This window comes from Eleutherodactylus coqui, chromosome 9 (genome assembly GCF_035609145.1).
Source record: "Eleutherodactylus coqui strain aEleCoq1 chromosome 9, aEleCoq1.hap1, whole genome shotgun sequence".
Taxonomy (NCBI): Eukaryota; Metazoa; Chordata; class Amphibia; order Anura; family Eleutherodactylidae; genus Eleutherodactylus; species Eleutherodactylus coqui.
The window spans coordinates 99,897,561-99,922,649 of NC_089845.1; the positions used below are offsets into that span (position 1 = coordinate 99,897,561).

General features: G+C 43.9%; 1 protein-coding gene across 1 annotated transcript; it reads left to right on the forward strand.

The window, feature by feature from the left end:
* Window positions 1–511: 511 nt before the first annotated feature.
* LOC136578813 (fucolectin-like) lies at window positions 512–8,375 on the forward strand. Its single transcript, XM_066578987.1, has 4 exons — window positions 512–539; window positions 2,112–2,203; window positions 4,858–5,134; window positions 7,832–8,375. Exons 2-4 carry the CDS (start codon window positions 2,122–2,124, stop codon window positions 7,992–7,994), a joined length of 522 nt encoding a protein of 173 aa, XP_066435084.1. The 5' UTR covers window positions 512–539; window positions 2,112–2,121; the 3' UTR covers window positions 7,995–8,375.
* The last annotated feature ends 16,714 nt before the right edge of the window (window positions 8,376–25,089 follow it).

A 25,089-nucleotide genomic window follows, 5' to 3' on the forward strand; every position in this document is an offset into this window, starting at 1 on the left:
GTTGCAGTGTCCGGCACCAAGACTTCTAGCAGCAGCTTTCACTGCTACAGTCCCAGCTGTCTTGGCTGCGTCAGCACAATCAAGCAGCAGTAGCCAGCCTAATCTAAACCATAAAACTGAATGAGCACCCATCATTCACCATCACAGGACTGCCACAGTTGCCACATTAGTAGCCAGATATGATATTATAAGTGTGCTGATAAGAAGTGTTAGGTGAGAAGTCATCATGAGTGTGAGAACGGGAGCAGCAGAAGATTCTGGATGAAGATCAATTACACTTGGCAGCGCTGTAGAAGGAATTTATCATGCCTGTCACGTTATTTGTGTGACTTAACAACTATAATGTGAAATTTCTTATATGGATTAGTGGGGAGCAGTCAAGTGGCCAGAATTGGGCTGGAGCAGCCTTGGTCTCATATGGTGACCTCAGTGAGAAACCTGAACAGTAAACACTGAGGACTCATTGGGTGCGGTCCTACAAGGCATAAATATTGAGAGGGGACACAGAAATCCCAGAGCTCATCCTTGACAGGCTTCAGGTAGGTGCTCCTCATGGCTTCATTGCTTTTCTTAACCCTAACCTTACTAACCCTAGTCCTACTAATCCTAATATCCCTATCTATTTTCAGATTAACCCTATTAGCTCTAACCCTACCGGCCCTATAAGTCCTATTGCTAACCATACTAACCCTTCTTCTTCTAGCCCTATTAGCCTTATTCCTAACCCTACTCATACAAACCCTATTATGTGTAGTCCTACCAACTCTATAAGTTATATTATTAACCCTACTAACCCTTCTTTTACTAGTCCTAGTAACTAGAGATGAGCGAGCACGCTAATTTAAGGCTGATGCTCGAGCGAGCATTGGTCTTCTCCTTCTCGAGTAACTGATTACTCGCCCGAGCAAATGCGGGGGTGAGCGGGGGTGTGTGTGGGGGGGGGAGAGATCTCTCTGACTCTCCCCCCCCCCGGTCTCCCCCACCGCCTGCTGCCCCCCTGCATTTGTGCATTTGCTCGGTTGAGTAATCAGTTACTCGAGAAGACCGATGCTCGCTCAAGCATCAGCCTTAAATGACTGTGCTCGCTCATCTCTACTAGTAACCTTATCCCTAACACTATGAGCTCTATTTCTAACCCAATGTATACTAAACCTATTAGCTCTAAACCTACCAGCCCTATACGTTGTATTTTTAGCCCTACTAATACTTCTACTAGCCCTATTAGCCTTATCCTTAACCCTATGAGTTTTATTCCTAACCCTACTCATACTAATCCTATAAGTTTTATTCTTTACCCCTTTACTTTTTTACTAGCCCTATACCTCACCCTACTCATGCTAACCCTATTAGCTCTAAGTCTACCATCTCTATGAGTACTATTCTTAACCCTTCTTCCACTTGCTCTATTAACCTTACCGTTACCCTACTAACCTTATAGTCTCTAGCCCTATCGACCCTATGAGTTGTATTCCTAACCCTTCTCCTACTAACCCTATTAGCCTTATCCATAACCCTATGAGTCCTGTCCCTAACCCTACTAACACTTCATCTACTTGCCTTATTATCTCTAGCCCTTCCAACCCTATGAGTTGTATTCCTAACCATACTAAACCCTCTGTTGCTAGCCCTATTAGCCAGAATCCTAACCCTATGAGCCCTATTCCTAACACTGCTCATACTAACACTATGAGCCCTATTCCTAACCCTACCTATACTGACCCTATAAGTCCTATTCCTAACCCTACTCATACTAACCTTATTAAATCTATCCTTAGCCTTATGCATATTAACCCTATAATCTCGAAAGTTACCAGCCCTCTGATTCATATTCCTAATACTGCTAACCCTTCCGTTACTAGCCCTATACATAACTCTATGAGGCCTACTCCTAACCCTACTCATGCTTACCCAATCAGCTCTAACTATACTAACCCTATGAGCTCTATTCTTAACCCAACTAATCCTTCTCCTACTAACCCTATGAATCCTACTCCTATCCCTGGCTCATACTAGCCCTATTAGCTCTAAAACAACTAACCCTATTAGCCCTATTCCTTCTAAAAGAAAGAACTCCCAAGCTGACTAGGTTTGGTCATGCTTATATTCCACAGGTACGCAGACATGATGGGACACTTCCTTGCTTCTCTGCTCTTTCTGGGGGCACTTGGCACTACCCTGGTGGACTCATACTGTGTGGAGAAAGGTAACACATTCCAGCAAGTGCACACTATAGGCAGCTGTAGAAGCTCTGTTTACATCTGTTTGGAGAAAATCTTCAGTTTGGTGTCTTTCCTGTGAAAATGATGGAATTCAAGTACAATGAGTGTATAAAATGTAACTCTGTCTTGGGGCAAATCTGGAATTTATGGGGATAAAGAATAGAAATGGAAAACTGGTAGATGTAATCTAATGTATGTCATATCTAATCTATGTATCTATCTTTGGAGAAAATCTTCAATTTGGAATCTTTCCAGGAAAAATTATGGAATTCAAGTATAATAGATAAATTGTTCCATCTTCATAAATTATCTATCTATCTATCACAACAGTCAGGGCTGCACTATCCATAAGGCTAGATGAGCGTCTCGCCTCAGACAACGCTCTACAAAAACTATAGGGTGCAACAATTTAATTATTGTACATTACAGTTTTATTGCATTGTTGTTGCAAATCGCTACAAAAAAGTAACAAAACCGCAATGTGCTATGATCCCTGGGCATGATGTGAAGAATCAGCACAGACAGGGTCACATAATGATATCTATTAAGGTCCCGAAGCCAGAAGGTGGAGGTTGTCCTACCCAGCACACGAGGGGGAACATGAATAAAAAAATGACAACAAAAACTGGCATGGGAACTATGTAGTCCTCACCATCTATATAAACAGATATATAAACATTGCATCTCCTTAGTTATTTGCTAGCCTCCCTTTATGGTGTGGCTGCAGCACTCTGCATCGCTGCTAGCTGTCTAGTGTCAGGCAGCTAGTATTGTGTCTATATTGTCAGTGTGATTTACTTTCCAGTGCAAATGGGGAGATGGAACAGTGTCTCTACAGCGCCACCTATTAGCAGACAGCACTCATGCAAGTCCTTAGCAGACCTTTTATGCAAATGCGAAGATGGAACAATGCCTCCACACCGCCACCTTTCAGGTCTGACAAGGACTTGCAGAAATGCTGCCTTCTAATAGGTGGCGCCATAAAGCCATTGTTCCATCTTCCCATTTTCATAAATTTCCCAGAGAAGCATGAGTGGCCTTATAAGTCTTCTCACAAGTTCTAGGTGTTCTCCTTCAAGAGAAACTACACCTTTCCCGACCCAGATCATAGGCTTTTCAGCCAGTCAAGCCAGCACTCTTTGGCACATTGATGAGGGGGCAAAAAACCTGAAACTGCTGTCTGTACATGGTTATCTTTTGCTTCTGGAGAAGGCACTGGCTTATATTTTCAGTCATTATTACAAGCTTTGTTAAAAGCTCTTATGTTAACAAGCAAAAAACTGCTTTCTAATAGGTGGCGCTGTAGAACCATTCAATCTTCCATTTGCATAAATTTCCCAGAGGAGCATGGATGACCTTATATAAGTCTTCTTACACCTTCTAGGTGATCTCCCTAAGAAGAAACTATACCCTTACCAACTTACTTTTCAATGTTCATGTGTAGCCTACTCTGTATTTCCAGTCTGTGTCTACTGCCTACATGCTTCCTATATTTTCTTGTGCTCTCTGGCTGTTCACCCTTCGGCATTTTTGTTGTTCTGAGATATATTAGTCAAGTGTTGCCATTCAACATACAGTAAATGTCATTGCAAATTTGTGTTATGTGTATGTTATTGGAGTCTGGTCTGTAATTATTTTAGGGTCTGATGTGGGGTCTTTATTCTGGGGTCCATACTTCAAGGCTTGGCTGAGGGTATGTCTTTTATTCTGAGGTCTGGTCTAAGGACTATTTGTATTTCTAGCTCAGGTCTAGGTCTGGTGAAACTACTCTATATTTACTCTGGGGCCTGTAGTGACTCTGGGGTCTCCTGTTTGGTGTCTGTATACACGGACCGATTCTCTGGCATTTTTAATGAGCATCTATCAACAATATAGCATGTTGACCAATGCTCATTCTGCCATTCACATATGGCAAACAATTGCTAGTATGGAGTTGAATGATTGTTAATATGATTATCTGCCCCCCTTACAGATAGTTTTCGTCAGCAGCACATCTTCCTGTTTACATGAGATGGGCTGCCGATGAGCGAGTATTTTTATGTCCACATGAAAGAGCTGATCAGTAGAGATGAGCGAACCTACTCGTTTCGAGTAATTACTCGATCGAACACCGCGATTTTTGAGTACTTCAGTACTTGAGTGAAAAGATTCGGGGGGTGCTGGGGGGCGGGGGGAGGCGTGGCGGCGCGGTGGGTAGCAGCGGGGAACAGGGGGGAGCCCTCTCTCTCTCCCTCTCCCCCTCACTCCCCGCTGCAACCCCCCACTCACTCACGGCGCCCCCCGAATCTTTTCGCCCGAGTACGGAAGTACTCGAAAATCGCGGTACTCGGGCGAAAAAGGGGCGTGGCCGAGTAGGCTCGCTCATCTCTACTGATCAGCCAATGAAAAAGCCTATTGAGAACATATTCGTACAAGTTGATGATTGATTTGTGTAGAAGTGCCTTAACATTTTTCAAATGTTCTACTTTTCTCTTACTTCTTCATCTGTCAACTGACTGACAAAGAGACCTCTATGCTCCGAAAACTTGCAAATAGAAATTTTCCAGCTAGCATATTTGTCTTTTTAACACTAAAGTATGTACTATTTTGGCTAGATCTAAACCCAAGAAGACTCCTTAACTTTGCTCTTCTCTCGCAGGAAAGAATATGGCACCAGAGGGTAAGCCCAGTCAGATCTCTACGTATCATTCCTATGGGAAAGCTCACCATGCCATCGATGGTAATCGTGATGGGGTTTTCCGAATGCAATCCTGTATCTTAACCAGAAGTGAGAAATCTCCCTGGTGGCGAGTGGATCTTCTTGAACCACGAACAATTGGAGCTGTGGTTGTAACAAACAGAAATGACTGTTGTTGGGATCGTCTGAAGGGGGCTGAAGTTCGTGTTGGAAATGACCACATGAACGAAAATCCAGTGTGAGTAAAGCAGGGTTTTAGGTGATAGAACTAAGTAGACATGTTCCCCAATCATTAGAGCATCTAGTGTAAGTGCATACATGGCCACTAATTGACTGGATTATCTAGTGTAAGTGCATACATGACTGCTAAATGACCAGATTATCCAGCATAAGTGCACACATGGCCATTAAATGACCATGGCATCTAGTGTAAATGCACACCTGACCGCTAAATGACCGGATTATCTAGTGTAAGAGCATACATGGCCACTAAATGACCAGATTATCTAGTGTAAATGCATACATGGCCACCAAATGACCGGGACATCTAGTGTAAGTGCATACATTATCGCTAAATGACCAGGACATCTAGTGTAAATGCATACATGACCGCTAAATGACCGGATTATCCAGTGTAAGTGCATACATGGCCACTAAAGGACCGGATTATCTAGTGTAAATGCATACATGGCCACTAAAGGACCGGGACATCTAGTGTAAGTGCATACATGGCCACTAAAGGACCGGATTATCTAGTGTAAGTGCATACATGGCCACTAAAGGACCGGGACATCTAGTGTAAGTGCATACATGGCCACTAAGTGACTGGATTATCTAGTGTAAATGCATACATGGCCACTAAATGACCAGATTATCTAGTGTAAATGCATACATGACCACTAAATGACCGGATTATCTAGTGTAAATGCATACATGGTCACTAAATGACCCGATTATCTAGTGTAAATGCATACATGATCACTAAATGACCGGATTATCTAGTGTAAATGCATACATGATCACTAAATGACCGGATTATCTAGTGTAAATGCATACATGGTCACTACACTAAATAACCGGATTATCTAGTGTAAATGCATACGTGGCCACTAAATGACTGGATTATCTAGTGTAAATGTATACATGGTCACTAAATAATCGGATTATCTAGTGTAAATGCATAAATGGCCACTTAATAACCGGATTATCTAGTGTAAATGCATACATGGTCACTAAATGACCGGATTATCTAATATAAATGCATACATGGCCACGAAATGACCGGATTATCTAGTGTAAGTGCATACATGGTCACTAAATGACCGGATTATTTAATATAAATGCATACATGGCCACTAAATGACCGGATTATCTAGTGTAAATGCATACATGGTCACTAAATCACCGGATTATCTAATGTAAGTGCATACATGGCCACTAAATGACCGGATTATCTAGTGTAAATGCATACATGGTCACTAAATGACCATATTATATAGTGTAAATGCATACATGGTCACTAAATGACCGGATTATCTAATGTAAATGCATACATAGCCACTAAATGACCGGATTATCTAGTGTAAATGCATACATGACCACTAAATGACCGGATTATCTAGTGTAAATGCATACATGATCACTAAATGACCGGATTATCTAGTGTAAATGCATACATGGTCACTAAATGACCGGATTATCTAATGTAAGTGCATACATGGCCACTAAATGACCGGATTATCTAATGTAAATGCATACATGACCACTAAATGACCGGATTATGTAGTGTAAGTGCATACATGGCCACTAAATGACTGGGACATCTAGTGTAAGTGCATACATGGCCACTAAATGACATGGGCATCTACTGTAAGTGCACACATGGCTGCTAAATGGACATTATTACATATAAAATAATACTCATCCACGCTAGGTTTGTTTTACCAGGAGCTGAAACTCCTGAGCGGTCCAAAATCTCAATTCATCGTTATTTATCTAATGTGGATTTTGCTTCTCCACAAAAACCTGAATTGAGCATTACTTTAGAGACCACAACCTCCTTCGTTGCCAGCAAACCAGCCAAGCCTCATATAGATCTTCTTTCAAGCACAATCCACACAATATGAATAGCATTCTCTACATGCCTCTATAATGAGCTGAGGTGCTGAGACTTATCCTACACTTATTAGGGTGCCCCGAGTTATCTATATTGGCTGTATACTTTATTCTCTAGAGATATATAATGTAATGATCATCTGCCATAAGAGAGTCATAGACTCTACAGTAGATGTGCAAGGCGTCCTTTCCATTTTTGAAGCTGGGGTTAGTAGTTCACGTCTTAATGCACATGAGGTGTCATCATGTTTCTGGTACCTTTACATGGGATGATTATCACCAGAATTTTTGATGGAAACAACGGGTTTGGGCTATTATCATCCGATGTAAACGCAGCCACCAACATGGTACCGAGCGTCAAATCCTTCATTTGTAGTAGTCACATGGTTTTTAGCATGCCATGGTGCAAAGATGAAATGGTGTGACCGGCTGTGCCTCCTATACTTTGCATTTGATGTCAAGTTGTTGACATTTAGCTAGGGGGTGTAGTGTAGACTTTTGTCATACCCCATAGTACATAATGTCATGCAGCTCAATTCACTCCGTCACACATTGGTGAGACTGAAAATTAGTGAGGTAGTATTCTCTGGATCAGTAGCTTGCACAGTCCGCAGCCATTCTGCTACCTAATTACAAGATTGGGCTGCTATCTACATCCAGCATTCTTCCAGTAAGCATTATCTCAGCAGCAGCAAGGAATTAGGCAAGCAACATGGCCACTCCCCTTTAAAAAGCCACTCCATTTTTGCCGCAGCCAACTGCTCAAGTATTACTCTGTTAAAGGCTCTCCCAGGTTGACATCTCTGATCTCTTTTCTCAGGTGTGGCACTATTACTGAAGCAGAACCCGGACTGGTCACCAGATTGTGCTGTCCTGGAATGGTGGGACGTTTCGTCAGTATTGTGGTCCCTGACAGTGATGACCTTCTCAATTTTTGTGAAGTGGAGATCTATCCTGAGGGCACTGAGAAGAAGTGTGTCTGATCAGAGGCGGGAAATGGTCATTGTATCACATCAAATACTGACGATCAATGCTTAATGATTGCAAGAAATCCAATCAACACAATCTATAACAGTAACAAATGCTTCAGCACTCATACATATTTAATACGTGAATAATATTGCACAATTATTGTTTATACTAACCACATAGAAATGGAAGGTTCTTAGCGCATTTTTTGATCAAAACATGTGGGCTCATCCGCCACGTCCAAGTGAACCTTATTGGCCGGGTTCCTAACTCTGGATACATCTCTGTGGGCCAAAGTCCTCCAAATTGATTTATGGAAAGTAGTATACCTGGCTTTATACTCTCATTAAGACACAATGTATAACAATCATAATAAATAACTTTCAGAACATAAATTGTCTCATTTCTTTTATATATAGAAATTTTAGATGCACAGGAAAAATATGGATACTTAAAGATAAATTATCATTAATTACCACATATGCCATCTCTTCCAGTCTGAGTTTATCAGCCCTAACCTAAGTGAGCCCGGGAACTGAAGCCCCATTAACATGGCACAAATGCTGGGCAAGCGATGCCTGACACTCATTCCCGCATGTACTCGCTCCCGTGCTGTTACACAGGAGCGAACATCGTTGGCTCGTAGTGGGGTGGCTGTAGGAGATTTCACTTCTCGCTCTCCCCCACCCCTCTCCATTCACTTAACATAGTGGCTGTTCAGTACTGAACGGCTGCTATTTACACTCATCGATGATTCTGAACGATGAGTGTAAACAGCAGCTATTCAGTATTGAACAGCTGCTATGTTAAGGGAATGGAGAGGGGCGGGGGAGAACGAGGAGTGAAATCTCCTCCAGCTGCCCCGGCCGCCTGCTGGCCTCTCTGCCAGAGAACCAACGATACTCGCTTCTGTGCAGCAGTACAGAAGCGAGGACACACAGGGACAAGTGTTGGGCATCGTTTGCCCGACATTCGTCCCATGTAAATGGGGCTTGAGTGAGTGCTTGTGGCGGACATAACTGTCCTGTGTCATAAGGGTGATTTAGGACTTTGGAAAAGTCATTTATATTTAATTACTGTTTATCTATTTGAATTTTTGCACACAATACTTTCCCTAATCTATCTGTATGGTCCCCATTTAGAATGCGCTCCATGACTGACAATGCCTTCCAGTGTACACCTTATGCCATGTATGCAGTCCTTGAACAGTCATAGGTGCATACTGCTGTACGAGATGTGAGCGTGTTGCGCATTTGGAAGCCCAGATCCTGGATCTAAATGAGTAGCTTGCAACATTGGCACCATGGAAAGGAGTTCGCTGCTCACTGAGCAGGCACTCGCTGGGGTAGATGTGGGGGTGGATGTTAGTTTGGGAGAGCCGAATGAGCAGGCAGCTAGCTGGGTAACAGTAAGAGGAGGATATGAGTTTTCTATAGACCACCAAATATAACAGAAGCTACTGTAAATCTAATATTGAAACAAATAGATGAAGCAGGAAATCACAACGAAATAATTATTATGGGGGACTTTAAATACCTGGATAATAACTGGGAGGCCAAAACCTGCGGATCTCATAAAGTTAACAACTTCCTGTTGATTACTAAAGATAATTACCTTACCCAACTTGTACAGGACCCGACTAGGGGAATGGCCATTTTGGACTTAATATTAACCTATAGACCTGACAGAATAACAGGGGTACAGATTGGGGGATACCTGAGAAATAGTGACCATAATATAATAAATTTCAATTTGTCCTTCAAGTGAGAGTTTTATAGGGGAGCAATTAAAATACTAAACTTTAGGAAGGCCAAGTTCGATCAGCTTAGTGATGCCCTTAACCATATGAACTAGGATAATGTCCTCAAAAATAAGAATACAAACAACAAAATTGGAAACATTTAAAAATATCATAATTACTTACTGTGAGAGGTTCATACCTTACAGGAATAAAAGACTTAATAGGAGAAAACCAATATGGCTTAGTAAAGATGTAAAGGGGGCAATAAACAATAAAAAGAAAGCGTTTAAACTACTAAAAGAAGAATGCAGCAAAGAAGCACTAAAAACCTATAAGGATAAAAAATAAATTATGTAAAAATTAGATAAAAGCAGCAAAGATGCAGACAAAGAGACTTATTGCCAAAGAGAGAAGAACTAACCCTAAACTGTTCTTTAACTATATAAATAGTAAAAAGATTAATACTGAAAGTGGTGCCCCTTTAATAAATAATGTAAGAGAAATTGTAGAGGGAAATGAGAAGAAAACTAATCTATTAACCCCTTAATGACGGCGCTATCGTAAAACTACGTCCTGCTGTTGCAGGACGTGTATGGAGGGACATAGCTATGTTATCTCCCTCCATACAGCGCGGGTGTCAGCTGTTTATTACAGCTGACACACGCGGGCAATAGCCGCGCTCGGCCGTTCGGCCGATCGCGGCTATTAACCATTTAAATGCCGCTGTTACTTCTGACAGCGGCATTTAAATCCCCCGAACGCTGTTCTGGGGTCCCGCACGGCCCCCCCCGCGGTGAGATCGGGGGAGCCGTGCAGGTGTCATGGCAGCCGGGGGCCTAATGTATGGCCCCAGGGCTGCCTTAGCAGACTGCCTATCAAGCCATTGACACAGGGTGGCTTGATAGACTGCCTGTCAAAAAGCAGTATGACGTAATGCTTTAGCATTACGTCATACTGCAGGAGCGATCAAAGCATCGCATGTTAAAGTCCCCCAGGGAGACTTCAAAGTAAAGTAAAAAAAAAAAATCAATAAAGTTTTTTTAATTGTTAAAAAAAAAAAGTTATAAAAGTTTAAATCAACCCCCTTTTGCCATATCTATTATAAAAAAATCTAAATCATAAAATAAAAATATGTATTTGATATCGCCGCGTCCGTAAAAGTCCGATCTATCAAAGTAGTGCATTATTTTTTCTGCACGGTGAATATCGTCCGAAAAAAAAAATAAGACGCCAGAAATACACTTTTTTAGTTTCCCTGTCTCCCAGAAAAAACGCAATAAAAAGTGATCAAAATGTCGTATGTATTTCAAATTGATACTATCGGAAACTACAGGACATCCCGCAAAAAATGAGCCATTTCTCAACTACGTCGACAGAAAAATAAAAAAGTTATCGCGCGCACAAAATGACCACAGAAAATAATTGAAAAAAATACAAGTACTACAGCAAAAACAATACTATATAAATTTGGTATCATAGTAATCGTACTGACCCATAGAATAAAAATATCAGGTCGTTTTTGTTGCAGTTTGTGCGCCGTAGAAACAGGACGCACCGAAAGATGGTGGAATGTCGTTTTTTTCCCATTTCTCTCCGCTTAGAATTTTTTAAAAGTTTTTCAGTAAATTATATGGTACAATAAATAGTGCCATTGAAAAATACAACTCATCCCGCAAAATACAAGCCCTCATACAGCGACGTCGATGGATAATTAAAGGAGCTACGATTTTTTAAAAGGGAGTAGGAAAAAACAAAAATGGAAAAAAGCAAAAAAGCTCCATCACTAAGGGGTTAAATAGCTTTTTCTCCAGTGTATTCACAGAGGAAAATGAAATGCCAGATGAGATGCAGAGTGATAAAGTAAACTCTCCACTAAACGTCACCAGTCTAACCCAGGAAAAAGTACAGAGCAGTCTTAAAAAGATTAAAATAGACAAATCACCGGGTCCTGATGGCATATGCCACCTGGTTTTAAGGGAATTAAAGGGGTTGTCCCGCGCCAAAACGGGTTTGTTTTTTTTTCAATAGCCCCCCCGTTCGGCGCGAGACAAACCCGATGCATGTGTTGAAAGAAAAAACCGGATAGTACTTACCCGAATCCCCGCGCTCCGGTGACTTCTTACTTACCTTGCGAAGATGGCCGCCGGGATCTTCACCCTCGGTGGACCGCAGGTCTTCTGTGCGGTCCATTGCCGATTCCAGCCTCCTGATTGGCTGGAATCGGCACACGTGACGGGGCGGAGCTACGAGGAGCAGTTTTCCAGCATGAGCAGCCCCATTCAACACGGAGAAGACCGGACTGCGCAAGCGCGTCTAATCGGGCGATTAGACGCTGAAAATTAGACGGCACCATGGAGACGGGGACGCTAGCAACGGAACAGGTAAGTGAATAACTTCTGTATGGCTCATATTTAATGCACGATGTACATTACAAAGTGCATTAATATGGCCATACAGAAGTGTATACCCCAACTTTGTTTCGCGGGACAACCCCTTTAAGTAATGTGATACACGGACTCTTGTTTCTAATATTTAAGGACTCTATAGTGACAAAATATGTTCTGCTGGATTGGTGAGTATCCAATGTGGTGCAGATATTCAAAAAGGGGTCAAAAAGCGAACCTGGAAATTACAGGCCAGTAAGTCTAACTTCTATTGTGGGCAAAATGTTTGAAGCATTTTTCAAAGATGTTATCCTGGAGTACCTCAAGGAAAATGGCTTTATAAGTCCGTATCAGCATTGGTTTATGAGAGATCGCTCCTGTCAAACCAACCTGATTAGTTTCTATGAGGAGGTAAATTCTAGACTGAACTGGGAAGAGCCATTAGACCTTGTGTATCTGGACTTTTGCAAAGCGTTTAACCCTTTCCAATCCACTGTCTGACGTCTGAAGACATTCTGATTGAAGGCTGTACAGCTTCGATGTCAGAAGATGTCCGGCAAGATATTCTTACTGTATATTACTGGCCGCTCTGTTGTCAGGGGCCTCTCCAGCATATCCCATACCGAAGTACTGGCTCTAGCCAGCAGATGGCGCCATTGTATAATGACAGAAAGAGAAAGCCCCCTAGGAAACCCTGAATCCAAAATTGGATTGCAAAGGGTTAATACTGTGCCGCATAAAAGGTTAGTATATAGAATGAGAATGCTTGGTCTGAGTGAGAATGTGCGTAAGTGGGTAAGTAACTGGTCAGTAATAGAAAGCAAGAGGGTGGTTATAAATGGTACATACTCTGGGTCACCGTTACGAGTGGGGAACCACAGGGGTTGGTTTTGAGCCCTATTAATATTTATTAATCTCCTGGTAAAGGGATTGTGTAGTAAAATATCAATATTTTGCAAATGACACAAAACTATATAAAGATATTAACACAAGAGAGGATGCAAGGCGGTTACAAGAGGATCTGGATACATTTGGGGATTGCTCAGAAAAGTGGCAAATAAGGTTTAACACTGATAAATGTAAAGTTATGCACATGAGCAGAGGAAATACATGTCACCATTACACACTAAATGGGAAACCACTGGGTAACATTGACATGGAAAAGGCCTTAGGGATTTTAGATAAAACTGTACACTTAACTGGAGCAACCAGTGTCAGGCAGCTGCTGCCAAGGCAAATGGGATCATGGGGTGCATAAAAAGAGGTCTAGGGGCGCATGATGAGAACATTGTTCTTCATCTTTACAAGTTACTGGTTAGACCACACATGGAATATTGTGGACAGTTTTGGGCATCGGTACTCAAGAAGGACATATCAGAGCTTGAGCGGTTACAAAGGCGGGCAACTAAAGTAATAAATGGATTGGGCAGACTACAATACCCGGAGAGATTATCAAAATTAGGATTATTGCTTTTAGAAAAAAGACAGCTGAGGGGCGACCTAATAACTATGTATAAATATATCTGGGGACAATACAGAGATCTCTCCCATCATCTATTTATACCCAGGACTGTGGCTGTAACAAAGGGGCATCATTTACATCTAGAGGAAAGAAGGTTTTTACACTGACATAGAAGGGGGTTCTTTACTGCAAGAGCAGTGAGACTGTGGAACTCCCTGCCTGAGGACGTGGTGATGGCAATTCAATAAAAGAGTTCAAGAGGGGCCTAGATGTCTTTCTTGAGTGATACAATATTATATGTTCTAATCATTAATAACTTCAAAAGAGTTGTTGATCCAGGGATTATTCTGATTGCCAGATTGCAGCCAGGAAGGAATTTTTCCCTTAAATGGGGAAAATTGTCTTCTACCTCATTTTTTTCCTTCTTCTGGATCAACATTAGTGGGAATAGTAGGCTAGACTGGATGGACATATGAGGTTTTTTTCGGTCTTACATACTATGTTACTACATGCCATTCACTTCAATGACAACATTGCCTGTAATACTATGCCTAGCCACTGTAGTGGGAACAGAGCTGTATGTTTACCGCAGAAAATAGCTCAGTGCACAAACACACTAGCCAGGTAAACAGTTGATTTGTGGAGTTGTGAGCAGCACACTCCCGCTGATCTATTATTGATGGCCTATCCTGCCAATAGGCCATCAATAGTTTACAACTGGACAACCCCTTTAATATAAAATGAACTATATATAGTTTGCAATAATCTGCATTATTGTGCTCAGCAATCACTATGTAAGCCCAAGAGGAAGTCTCATTTGAAAATGAATCTTCTCATGTAGTCTTTATGTTACTTGCTTAATAACCAATTACACGGCTCCGAGAGTGAACGGATATGTCCAGGGGTGTAGCTAAAGGCTCATCGGTCCGGGTGCAAAGGTTTATCTTGGGGACCTCCAACTTCTCTTAACCCCTTAACGCAGAGGCGTAACTTGAAGCTCCTGGGCCCCAATACAAAACCTGTAACAGAGCCCAAACTATAATGATTTATTCATAGTACTGGGCTCCCTAGATAAAGAAGAAGGGCCTTATGAGCCTCATAAGGCTCCTAAACCCAGGTGCAACCGCATCTCCTATAATTACACTAGTGGATATATCCTTTAACAGGGATTTATTTGCGAGGATTTTTGTTTTTTGGCATACATTGACCACTCATGAAATTCCCCCTACTATGCTAGTTTGGGCACACCTTGGAGCTAAATATGAGTTCCCTTTACTCTGGTTACTTGGTAGAACATAATGATAATTATTCTGGTGTATATACTAAGCTCTGGTGATACAGGTCTACAGGTACTGCATGCTTACAGCAGCACAAGTAAGAGATTGGAGAGCGGTTTTAGAATCTTATCACTACCAAAGGCCATCTGCCATGGCCAGGCCGGAATCAGACTCGGTGCCCCCCAGAGACCCATACTCACCTGTCCGGATCTGCTGCGAGTGTCTCGGCTGGCAAATCGGCACGCATGCGCAGAGCAGAGCATGGCGTGTCGGCGCTGGGCTGTGACGCGATTTCCTGCGATGCTTCCGCAGTGCTTGCTGGGAAGTATCGCGGGACAGACGGCTTCCATTGACTGCAATGAAAGCCGTCCCTGCGATTTTCCGCACAGATTAGAACATGCTGCAGATGTCCCCAGCGAGCGGAAAATCGCAGCTGATTTCTGCTCGTTGGCAGGGGAGAATCTTTTATCATAGCACGTCTATGGATGGAAATTGCTGCGGAATTCGTGGCGGGTGTCTGACCGTGAATTCCGCTGTGATAATCCATCCGTGGGCATTCGGCCTAAGACTTCTTCCTTCAACTTCCACAGAATTCATGAATTTTCTTGTCAAACTAATTGAAATGTAGGTGTGTAATATAAATGGACTGTGGAGAACTGTGTGACCCTATGTGGGTTCGACTTGCCATACACCATTTTGGCTGTAGGCTAACAGTGGTGGTAGTACTTGGAGAACTTGGATATTCACCCTAAAACCTTGCAAGTAAGGTTATATCAAAACTGCCTCCCATCACTTCAGGGAAATAGTAATCCTTTGCCAAGGCAGAGGATCGCAGAGTGTATCCCATTTTTTACGATGGGGAGAACTCGCATATGCCTAGCACGTGGTGCGACACTGCCGCTGGCCTCATTGAGGACAATGGGCGATATGATGCGAGGGCACGCCCAAAGATAGGAGTTGCCACAATTGTATATGACTCCATTTAAGAGAATGGCGTTCATATTCGTGCGTCTCGCAACACACAAATCTCGCGTGATTTTCTTGGCTATGTGAAGACGGCCTCAAGGTTTGGGACTCAGTTAAATACTCTGGAGGTTTAATTTCCCTCCATCAACCTTTACTGTCATTCCTGTTGTACCCTCTATTTCTTTCCCCCTGGTAATGACTCTCCCGAGTCATTTAGAGATTGTACACATAGGGGTCTCACTAAACTATATAGTTCGCTTTGAAGTGTAGGACAGGCGGAGGTACCATCCAGAAAAAGCCAATATGATTAACTTTCCTTCGAGCTTCCGATATTTACAACTTGTAAAATGTATTGTTTTCAATACCCACACACTAAGGGCTCATGTCCACGGGCAAAATATGATTTAAGATCCGCAGCGGATCTCCCGCATGCGGATCCGCATCCCATAGGGATGCATTGACCACCCGCGGGTAGATAAATACCCGCGGATCGTCAATAAAAGGGATTTTAAAAAAAATGGAGCATGGAAAAATCCGGACCATGCTCCATTTTCGTGCGGGTCTCCCGCGGGGACGGCTCCCGCGGGCTTCTATTGAAGCCTATGGAAGCCGTCCGGATCCGCGGGAGACCTAAAATAGGAATTTAAAGTATTTACCATCCGGCGCGGGCGGGGAAGGTCAGCTGTTCCTCACGGCCGCATCTTCCTTGCTTCGGCTGGGCGGATGTGCCCGGCGCATGCGCGCGGCACGTCGGCGACGTGCCGGCGACGTGCCGCCGGCGTCAGGAATTCATCCGCCGGCCGAAAATGAAGATCCGGCCGTGAGAAACAGCTGATCTTCTCCGCCCGCGCCGGATGGTAAATACTTTTAAATTCTTATTTTCGGCGCTCATGTCCGCGGGGCAGGAGGGACCCGCTGCAGATTCTACATGGAGAATCTGCAGCGGATCTGATTTTCCCCGTGGACATGAGGCCTAAGGGCCTCATTTCTCAAATTTATTCCAGTTTGGTTCACTCCTCCTACTGTACTCAACTGTCATGTTTCCAGATGGGAGGCAAACCTAGGCTCCACCCTTACCAAAGAGGATTCGTCCCAAATATGGAAATTGACCAGTGATATATACATTTAGTGATCTCCTTTAAAGTGTTACTCTGTTAGTACTTGGTTCATACCAGAATAGCACATGAAAGTGCCTGATTACCCCTCAAACTGCTTCCGGGGTTGTCAATAGCCTAGTGATATACCACATATTTGGTAGTCCAGTCCTCACGTACGGAAGCTCTGGCTTAAGAGTATCCTCACTCATGTACTCTGCAACAGGTTGTAATGTATGGAAAAACCAGTGGGAAGCCTTTCTAAATAAATGCATTGCGGACATATCTCCAGCCTCTCAGCAACTGACCTCTTTCTTGCACCCAAACAGGTCATTGCTCAATCGTGCCAGAAGGTGTAGTTGGACTTCTCCAAAGTAAAAACGTACCTAAATTGGTACTTGATTATTAAGTAATTAACTTCTTTTCTTGCAAATACACATCATAAATTCCTGAGACCCTGGACCCCTTGGTTAGACTACATCCTTCCCTTCCAAAACAGCAGGCATTCTAATTTTTATGTAGAGAGGCCCTGGAACCTAAGTGTTATGCTTTTATGCCACTTTTCCAGGTTCTTAACTCTGCAGGAGGTTACAAACGTATAATATGAAAAGGACATTCATTCAAGGACAAACAGTTACAAGTTAAAAGGGAATAAAAGAAGAATACTAAACCTCTCAAAAATTAGATCAGCTAAGATCCAGGTGGGAGGACATACATTGAAGTATCTGGACAATCTAGCAAAGTTTGATTGCAATCTCCTGGATTCTAATAATAGTTTTTGACTGGCTATAAACTATATAGGGTCCCAGCCACAGCCTTAAGGCTTATTCCGTCGTGCGTATATCGACCGGGTTTTCACGCCTGGCCGATATACGCTGTCTCTCTCTGCAGGGGGAGGAGGCGGGCCGGGAGCAGTGCACTGAGCTCCCACCCCCTCTCAGCCCCTTGTCACTATTTCCAGGGGGGAGGGGGAGGACTTAGCTCCTCCCCGCCCCTCCCATTGCAAACAGTGGCAAGGGGCAGAGAGGGGACGGGAGCTCAGTGCACTGCTCCCGGCCCGCCTCCTCCCCCTGCAGAGAGGGTCAGCTAATATCGGCTAGGCGTGAAAACCCGGCCGATATATGCATGTTGGAATAAGCCCTTAGGGCTCTTTCACACGAGCGTAAGCATTTTTACGTTTGCCTGCCGGTGCCATAAAAGCGCGTGAATGGGCGATCAAGTCCCAAATTAATTAGCGTTTACACATCAGTTCACATGTTCGGGTGTGACGTATGTAGCGAAAAAATACTGTTGCACCCTGGAAAACCCTTGCTCAGCAAAAATCCTCGGGATGCCTTCCGATGCCTTTATAGAGACACCTGTAAGCTTTTTGCAGCGTTGGATGCTGCTAAAATGCCTGCCCTCCCTTTTTTTCCCCTGCTCCCTGCCGGCATATATTGGCCAAGAGATAGTTCCAGAACTATATTTTTGGCCCCTGTATAATTGCCGGTGTGTATGCTCCATTTTTTACGATGTGTCATTTTTACGCACCTAAGATGGTCACATATATGCAGCTTAGCGTAAAAACACAGCGTATAGGCGCTCATGTGAAAGAGCCCTTGCTCCTCCTACCTAGATCATGTCAGGTGGGAAGGGCTAGTGACACACATGATAACAGAGTTTTAAGTCATGTTGAGTAACCAACCTGATTTTAAAAAATAATTTCTCAATCAGAAATCCCGATTCAGACTTACATTAACATCAATAGTAGTAAAAGTCAGGTTCTCTAATTTGGCCTACTTAAACAACAGCGGAGGAGGTGGTGGTGGCGGCAGCCCAGCGCTCAGCACTGCTGCCTTGCGGTGGACGGTCCCCAGGCTTAAATCCTCATCAATGTCAGATTCAAACCTAGAACTCCAGCACTGCAGGGCAGCAGCGCCAAACCAACACATCTGTCCCTTCTGTGCAAAGCAGGAAGCTAAAAATTTGGCGATTACTGAAATCGGATCAGGATGATCAAATTCGATTTAGCAAGTATTGTCTTGATTTTATCAACTGGCCAATCACAACGAGCAATACTAGTTTTGAAGACATATCTTCCAAGAGGAGGCTCCTAAGGAGAAAATATGATTGTCATGTTTCAGTGCATATTCTTACTAATCTATTGCTACCAAAAAAAGCACGGCTCGCTGTCGGACATGTGCAGTACAGATTTTTTTTTTTTTTAAACTCCTGCTTCTCCCGCGCCCCATCCACATTGTCAATTGGAAACAGACTGCGGGTCGTAAGGCTTCCATTGACTTCAGTGGAAGCTGTCCATTCGGGAACCACAGTAAAATGGAGCATGCTGCGATTTTTCATCTGAAGGCGGAAACCGCAATTGGTTTCCGCTCATGTCCATGACGAATACCTTCTCCATAGCATGTTATAGAAGGTTATTGCTGCGGAATCTGGAGGCAGTCGCCCGCTCTGGATACCGCAGCAAAAATCCACCCATGTGCATGTGGCCTAGGACTCTAAGTCACACCTCAGTATTCTGGTCAGTATTTGTAAGGCAAAGTCAGCAGTAAATGTCAGGGAATTACTAAATTATATTTCTTTTGTCCTAAAAAGGCATCGGCGCCAGCATGCTGTGACTGTAGACGAGAGGTCTGTCCTCTGGCATGCTGCATCTGGAGATTAAAGGTAATCTGTTGCCTGACTGGAGCACTATAAACTAAAGGCCCATTAACACACACAGATATCTTTAAAAAGATTGAAAGATCAGCGATTGTTTTGCATAAAGTACTAATAGGCACTAATTGCTATTAGTACTTTATTAGCTTTATTTGCATGCAAATGAGCTTCTGGGAGCAGTTACAGAACTCAGCAGGGAGGTCTGAGCTCTGTAATTAGCTCCATTTTTCAGCCACCATGGACAGCATACACAGCATGCAGTCCTGCTTATCAGCTGTTTTGCAGGCAGGGCTTAGAACTGAGAACAGCTGTAACAATGTTATCAGCTGTAATCAGCTCTACATAGGCAGAACACAGCATGGGGTCCTGCTAATCAGCTGTTCTGCTGAAGAACGGTTTTCAAGCAGAACTGAAAACAGTTGTTCGGCCGAACAGTGAAAGATGGGCACATTTAGACACGATGATTATCGCTCAAAAGACGGCTTTTTAGCGAAATTTGAGCGATAATCATTGTGCCTAAATGGGCATTAACTTATGGTGTTTTTAGGGACGTGACAGGGAGCCAGATGATGTATTTTGCATATTCACTCGCTTCCTGATTCCTGCAGTGCCCATCTGTAAATGTCATTTGGCAATTAAAAATTTCTTTAAATAAACGTCCTTGCACGGGCTCTCCTATGCAAATCTCTGGGACAGCGCACACTGAAAGAGTCAGATTTTTGGCGGCTACATGAGCTTTACAGGCGGGTACCGCAGGATCCAGGCATCTATGGAAAATACAGGTCACCTCACCTAACGGAACCATAAATTAGTTTTTGGTGCTTTAAGCAGGGGACAGGTTCCATTTGAAAGGTCTGCCCTCAGCCATGCTGTGATCAGAGATGAGGGGTCTGTCCTCTGGCATTGTTCTGATTTACATTATTTATAAATTCTTTCCAATTCCATGGACTGTGTAGACCTACTCTTTAGGTGTACACGAAAACCCGTTCTAGACAACAGGCCATAGCTCCTAGTCAATTGGTTCAACTACAGTCAACACAGCTCTTGCAGGATTTGAACATGTCTTAATATGGTCAAAATGTAATTTATGAGAGAATTTGAAATATTTTAGAGTTACTTATACAGGTAAAACAAAGCACATACATTAATAGGCACATTTCATGATAATACTCTTCTATTTATGGTCACTTTGTATACTTTCTTTTGTTCTTTATACTCTTCCATTTCTGGGCATGGCTAGCTGGCTAAACAGTCCTTGAAGCCCCCACCCTACCTAAAGTTATAAAGAACATAGAGTTTGTGATATCCATGGGTGGTTCAGTGTCCAGCAACCTTTTGGTCATCATTAAAAAAAAGAGAAAAAATAAATAAATAAATGGGTAAATACTAGAGATGAGCGAACGTACTCGTCCGAGCTTGATACTCGTTCGAGTACTAGCGTGTTCGAGATGCTCGTTACTCGTAACGAGTACCACGCGATGTTCGGGTTACTTTCACTTTCATCTCTGAGACGTTAGCGCGCTTTTCTGGCCAATAGAAAGACAAGGCATTGAAGGCATTACAACTTCCCCCTGCGACGTTCAAGCCCTATACCACCCCCCTGCAGTGAGTGGCTGGCGAGATCAGGTGTCACCCGAGTATATAAATCTGCCCCTCCCGCGGCTCGCCTCAGATGCATTCTGACAGAGATCAGGGAAAGTGCTGCTGGTGCCGGAGCTGCTATAGGGAGAGCATTAGGAGTTATTTTAGGCTTCAAGAACCCCAACGGTCCTTCTTAGGGCCACATCTGACCGTGTGCAGTACTGTTGAGGCTGCTTTTAGCAGTGTTGCACAATTTTTGTTTTTTGTATATCGGGCGTGCAGAGCATTGCGTCCGCAGTCTGCAGTCATTGTACAGAGTATAGGGCCAGTACTGGTGAGGCAGGGAAAGAGATAGTCAGGCTATATAGGCAGTGGGCTTTTTCCAAAATATTGGGGGAAAATACTACATTTGGGCTGCCTGTGACCGTCTTCAGTTTACTGCGTGTCTGCTGGGAGTAGTAGTCCTAATTAATACGCAGCTAAGCGTTACAGCAGGCTTGCGCAAAATTGTTTCCTGGATCTGCTGTCTCTGTTACATCAGCGCCGTCATCCCGCCAGAGGGAAACAGTATACATAATATTATACGCTGCCTACAGTATCTATCTGCTGGGGGTAGTAGTCCTAATTAATTCGCAGCTAAGCGTTACAGCAGGCTTGCGCAAAATTGTTTCCTGGATCTGCTGTCTCTGTTACATGATCGCCGTCATCCCGCCAGAGGGAAACAGTATACATAATATTATACGCTGCCTACAGTATCTATCTGCTGGGGGTAGTAGTCCTAATTAATACGCAGCTAAGCGTTACAGCAGGCTTGCGCAAAATTGTTTCCTGGATCTGCTGTCTCTGTTACATCAGCGCTGTCATCCCACCAGAGGGAAAGAGTATACATAATAACATACGCTGCCTACAGTATCTATCTGCTGGGGGTAGTCGGCGGGAGCACTGTAAAAGGATGGTGAGGGAGTACGTAGCCGATCGCACGACCATCCTCCGTGACGCCTCTGCCCCCTACAACTACTGTGTGTCGAAGCTGGACACGTGGCCTGAACTCGCGCTGTATGCCCTGGAGGTGCTTGCTTGTCCTGCGGCTAGCGTCTTGTCAGAGAGGGTGTTTAGAGCGGCTGGGGGAATCATCACAGATAAGCGTACCCGCCTGTCAACCGACAGTGCCGACAGGCTTACACTCATCAAGATGAACAAAGCCTGGATTTCCCCAGACTTCTCTTCTCCACCAGCAGACAGCAGCGATACCTAAACAATACGTAGGCTGCACCCGCGGATGGAAGCATCATTCTCTATCACCATCAAAAACGGGGACCTTTTAGCTTCATCAATCTGTGTATAATATTCATCCTCCTCCTGAAACCTGACATAATCACGCCGAACGGGCAATTTTTCTTAGGCCCACAAGGCTCAGTCATATAATTTTTGTAAACAATTTTTATACGTTTCAATGCTCATTAAAGCTTTGAAACTTTCACCTGAACCAATTTTTATTTTAACTGGGCTGCCTCCAGGCCTAGTTACAAATTAAGCCACATTAACCAAAGCGATTAATGGGTTTCACCTGTCCTCTTGGTTGGGCATGGGCAATTTTTCTGAGGTACATTAGTACTGTTGGTACACCAATTTTTTGGGGCCCTCGCCTACAGTGTAATCCAATTAATTTTTTGCCCACCTGCATTAAAGCCGACGTTACATCAGCTGTGTTGGGCACTGCAATGGGATATATTTATGTACCGCCGGTGGGTTCCAGGGAGCCACCCATGCTGTGGGTCCACAGGGAGTTGTAACTGCATGTGTCCACTTCTAAAGAACCCCAGTCTGACTGGGGCATGCAGTGTGGGCCGAAGCCCACCTGCATTAAACATGACGTTACCTCAGCTGTGATGGGCAATGCAATGGGATAATTTATGTACTGCCGGTGGCTTCCTGGCACCCACCCATGCTGTCGGACCACACGGAGTTGTAACTGCATGTGTCCACTTCTAAAGAACCCCAGTCTGACTGGGGCATGCAGTGTGGGCCGAAGCCCACCTGCATTTAATCGAACGTTACCTCAGCTGTGATGGGCACTGCAATGGGATACATTTATGTACAGCCGGTGGGTTCCAGGGAGCCACCCATGCTGTGGGTGCACACGGAATTTCCATTGCGGAGTTGTACCTGCCTGTGACTATTTATAAAAAAAACGCGGTCTGACTGGGGCATGCAGACACCTTGACAGAATGAATAGTGTGTGGCACATAGGTTCCCCATTGCTATGCCCACGTGTGCAGCTCCTGATGGCGGTGGCACAGGATTATATTTCTCATTGCTTCTGTATAGCATTGTGGGCTATCGCCCCGGCCCTTTTAAAGAGGGTCGCTGCCTAGCCGTGCCAACCCTCTGCAGTGTGTGCCTGCGGTTCCTCCTCATGGCAAACGCACTTATAAATAGACATGAGGGTGGTGTGGCATGAGTGCAGCTGAAGGCTGCGCAGGGACACTTTGGTGTGCGCTGTGGACACTGCGTCGTGCGGGGGGGGGGGGGGGCAGCATATAACCCAGGAGAAGTGGCAGCGGAGTGTCATGCGGGCAGTGATTGTGCTTTGTTGGAGGTAGTGTGGTGCTTAGCTAAGGTATGCATTGCTAATGAGGGCTTTTCAGAAGTAAAAGTTGTTGGGAGGGGGGGGGCCCACTCTTGCCGCTATTGTGGCTTAATAGTGGGACCTGTGAACTTGAGATGCAGCCCAACATGTAGCCCCTCGCCTGCCCTATCCGTTGCTATGTCGTTCCCATCACTTTCTTGAATTGCCCAGATTTTCACAAATGGAAACCTTAGCGAGCATCGGCGATATACAAAAATGCTCAAGTCGCCCATTGACTTCAATGGCGTTCGTTACTCGAAACGAACCCTCGAGCATCGCGAAAATTTCGTTCCGAGTAACGAGCACCCGAGCATTTTGGTGCTCGCTCATCTCTAGTAAATACCGTATATACTTACGTTCACGCCGAGATTTTCAGCACAAAAAAATGTGCTGAAAAATCCTTCCTCGGCTTATACTCGAGTGAGGTGTTAAAAAAAAGAAAAAAAACTGCAATACTCACCTCTCAGCCAGCGTCGCTGTCCCCGGCGCTGCGGCAAGCTGCTTCAGTCTTCTCCCCGCTGTCATCTCCCTGGCTTGTTCAATTTCCCCGCCGTCAGTGCTGCGAGTGGATCGAGCGTTGGCCAATCACAGCCACGGAGTAGCTGGGAGGTCTTCTTCTCCTTCCGCTGCCGGAGCCCCCATCCCCGCGGTTAGCGCTGCTGCCAGTCCTCCTTGCTGGATTGTCCTACAATACAGAGCGCCGCAGTCTGCCAGACCCGCCGATATAATGGTGAGCGGCTCTGCGGCCCCGGAGCTCTACTGCACCCGAAGGAGGGAAGATTCATCCTGCTGTATATATGGTGTATGTAGTCTGTCCATATGGGTAGTATATGGCTGTATATATGTGCAGTCTGTTCATATGGGGGGGGTAAATGGCTATATATATATCTGTATACTACACTGTGCAGTTTGTGTGTATATGGTATGTATCTGTATATGTATAGTGTGTGTGTGTGTACATATGAGAGTATATACATACATACATACACACACTCAAGTATAGCTAGGCTTATACTTGAGTCAATAAGTTTTACGAGTTTTTTTTTTTTTGTGGTAAAACTTATTGACTCGGCTTATACTCAGGTCGGCTAATACTCCAGTATATACGATATGTGAGAATGGTCCACATTTCATCCTGGAAAAACTATTCATCTGTAACGGCAGTTAAGTATTGTTTTATTTACTAAACACTTTTTATTTTATTATATTCTATTGTGCTTGTAGATGTTATTTGACCAATATATATAAAAAAAATAACCTAATACTCCAATCATCCAACTTCAAAAAGCATTAAAGAGTCATAACTTTAGTAATATCCAG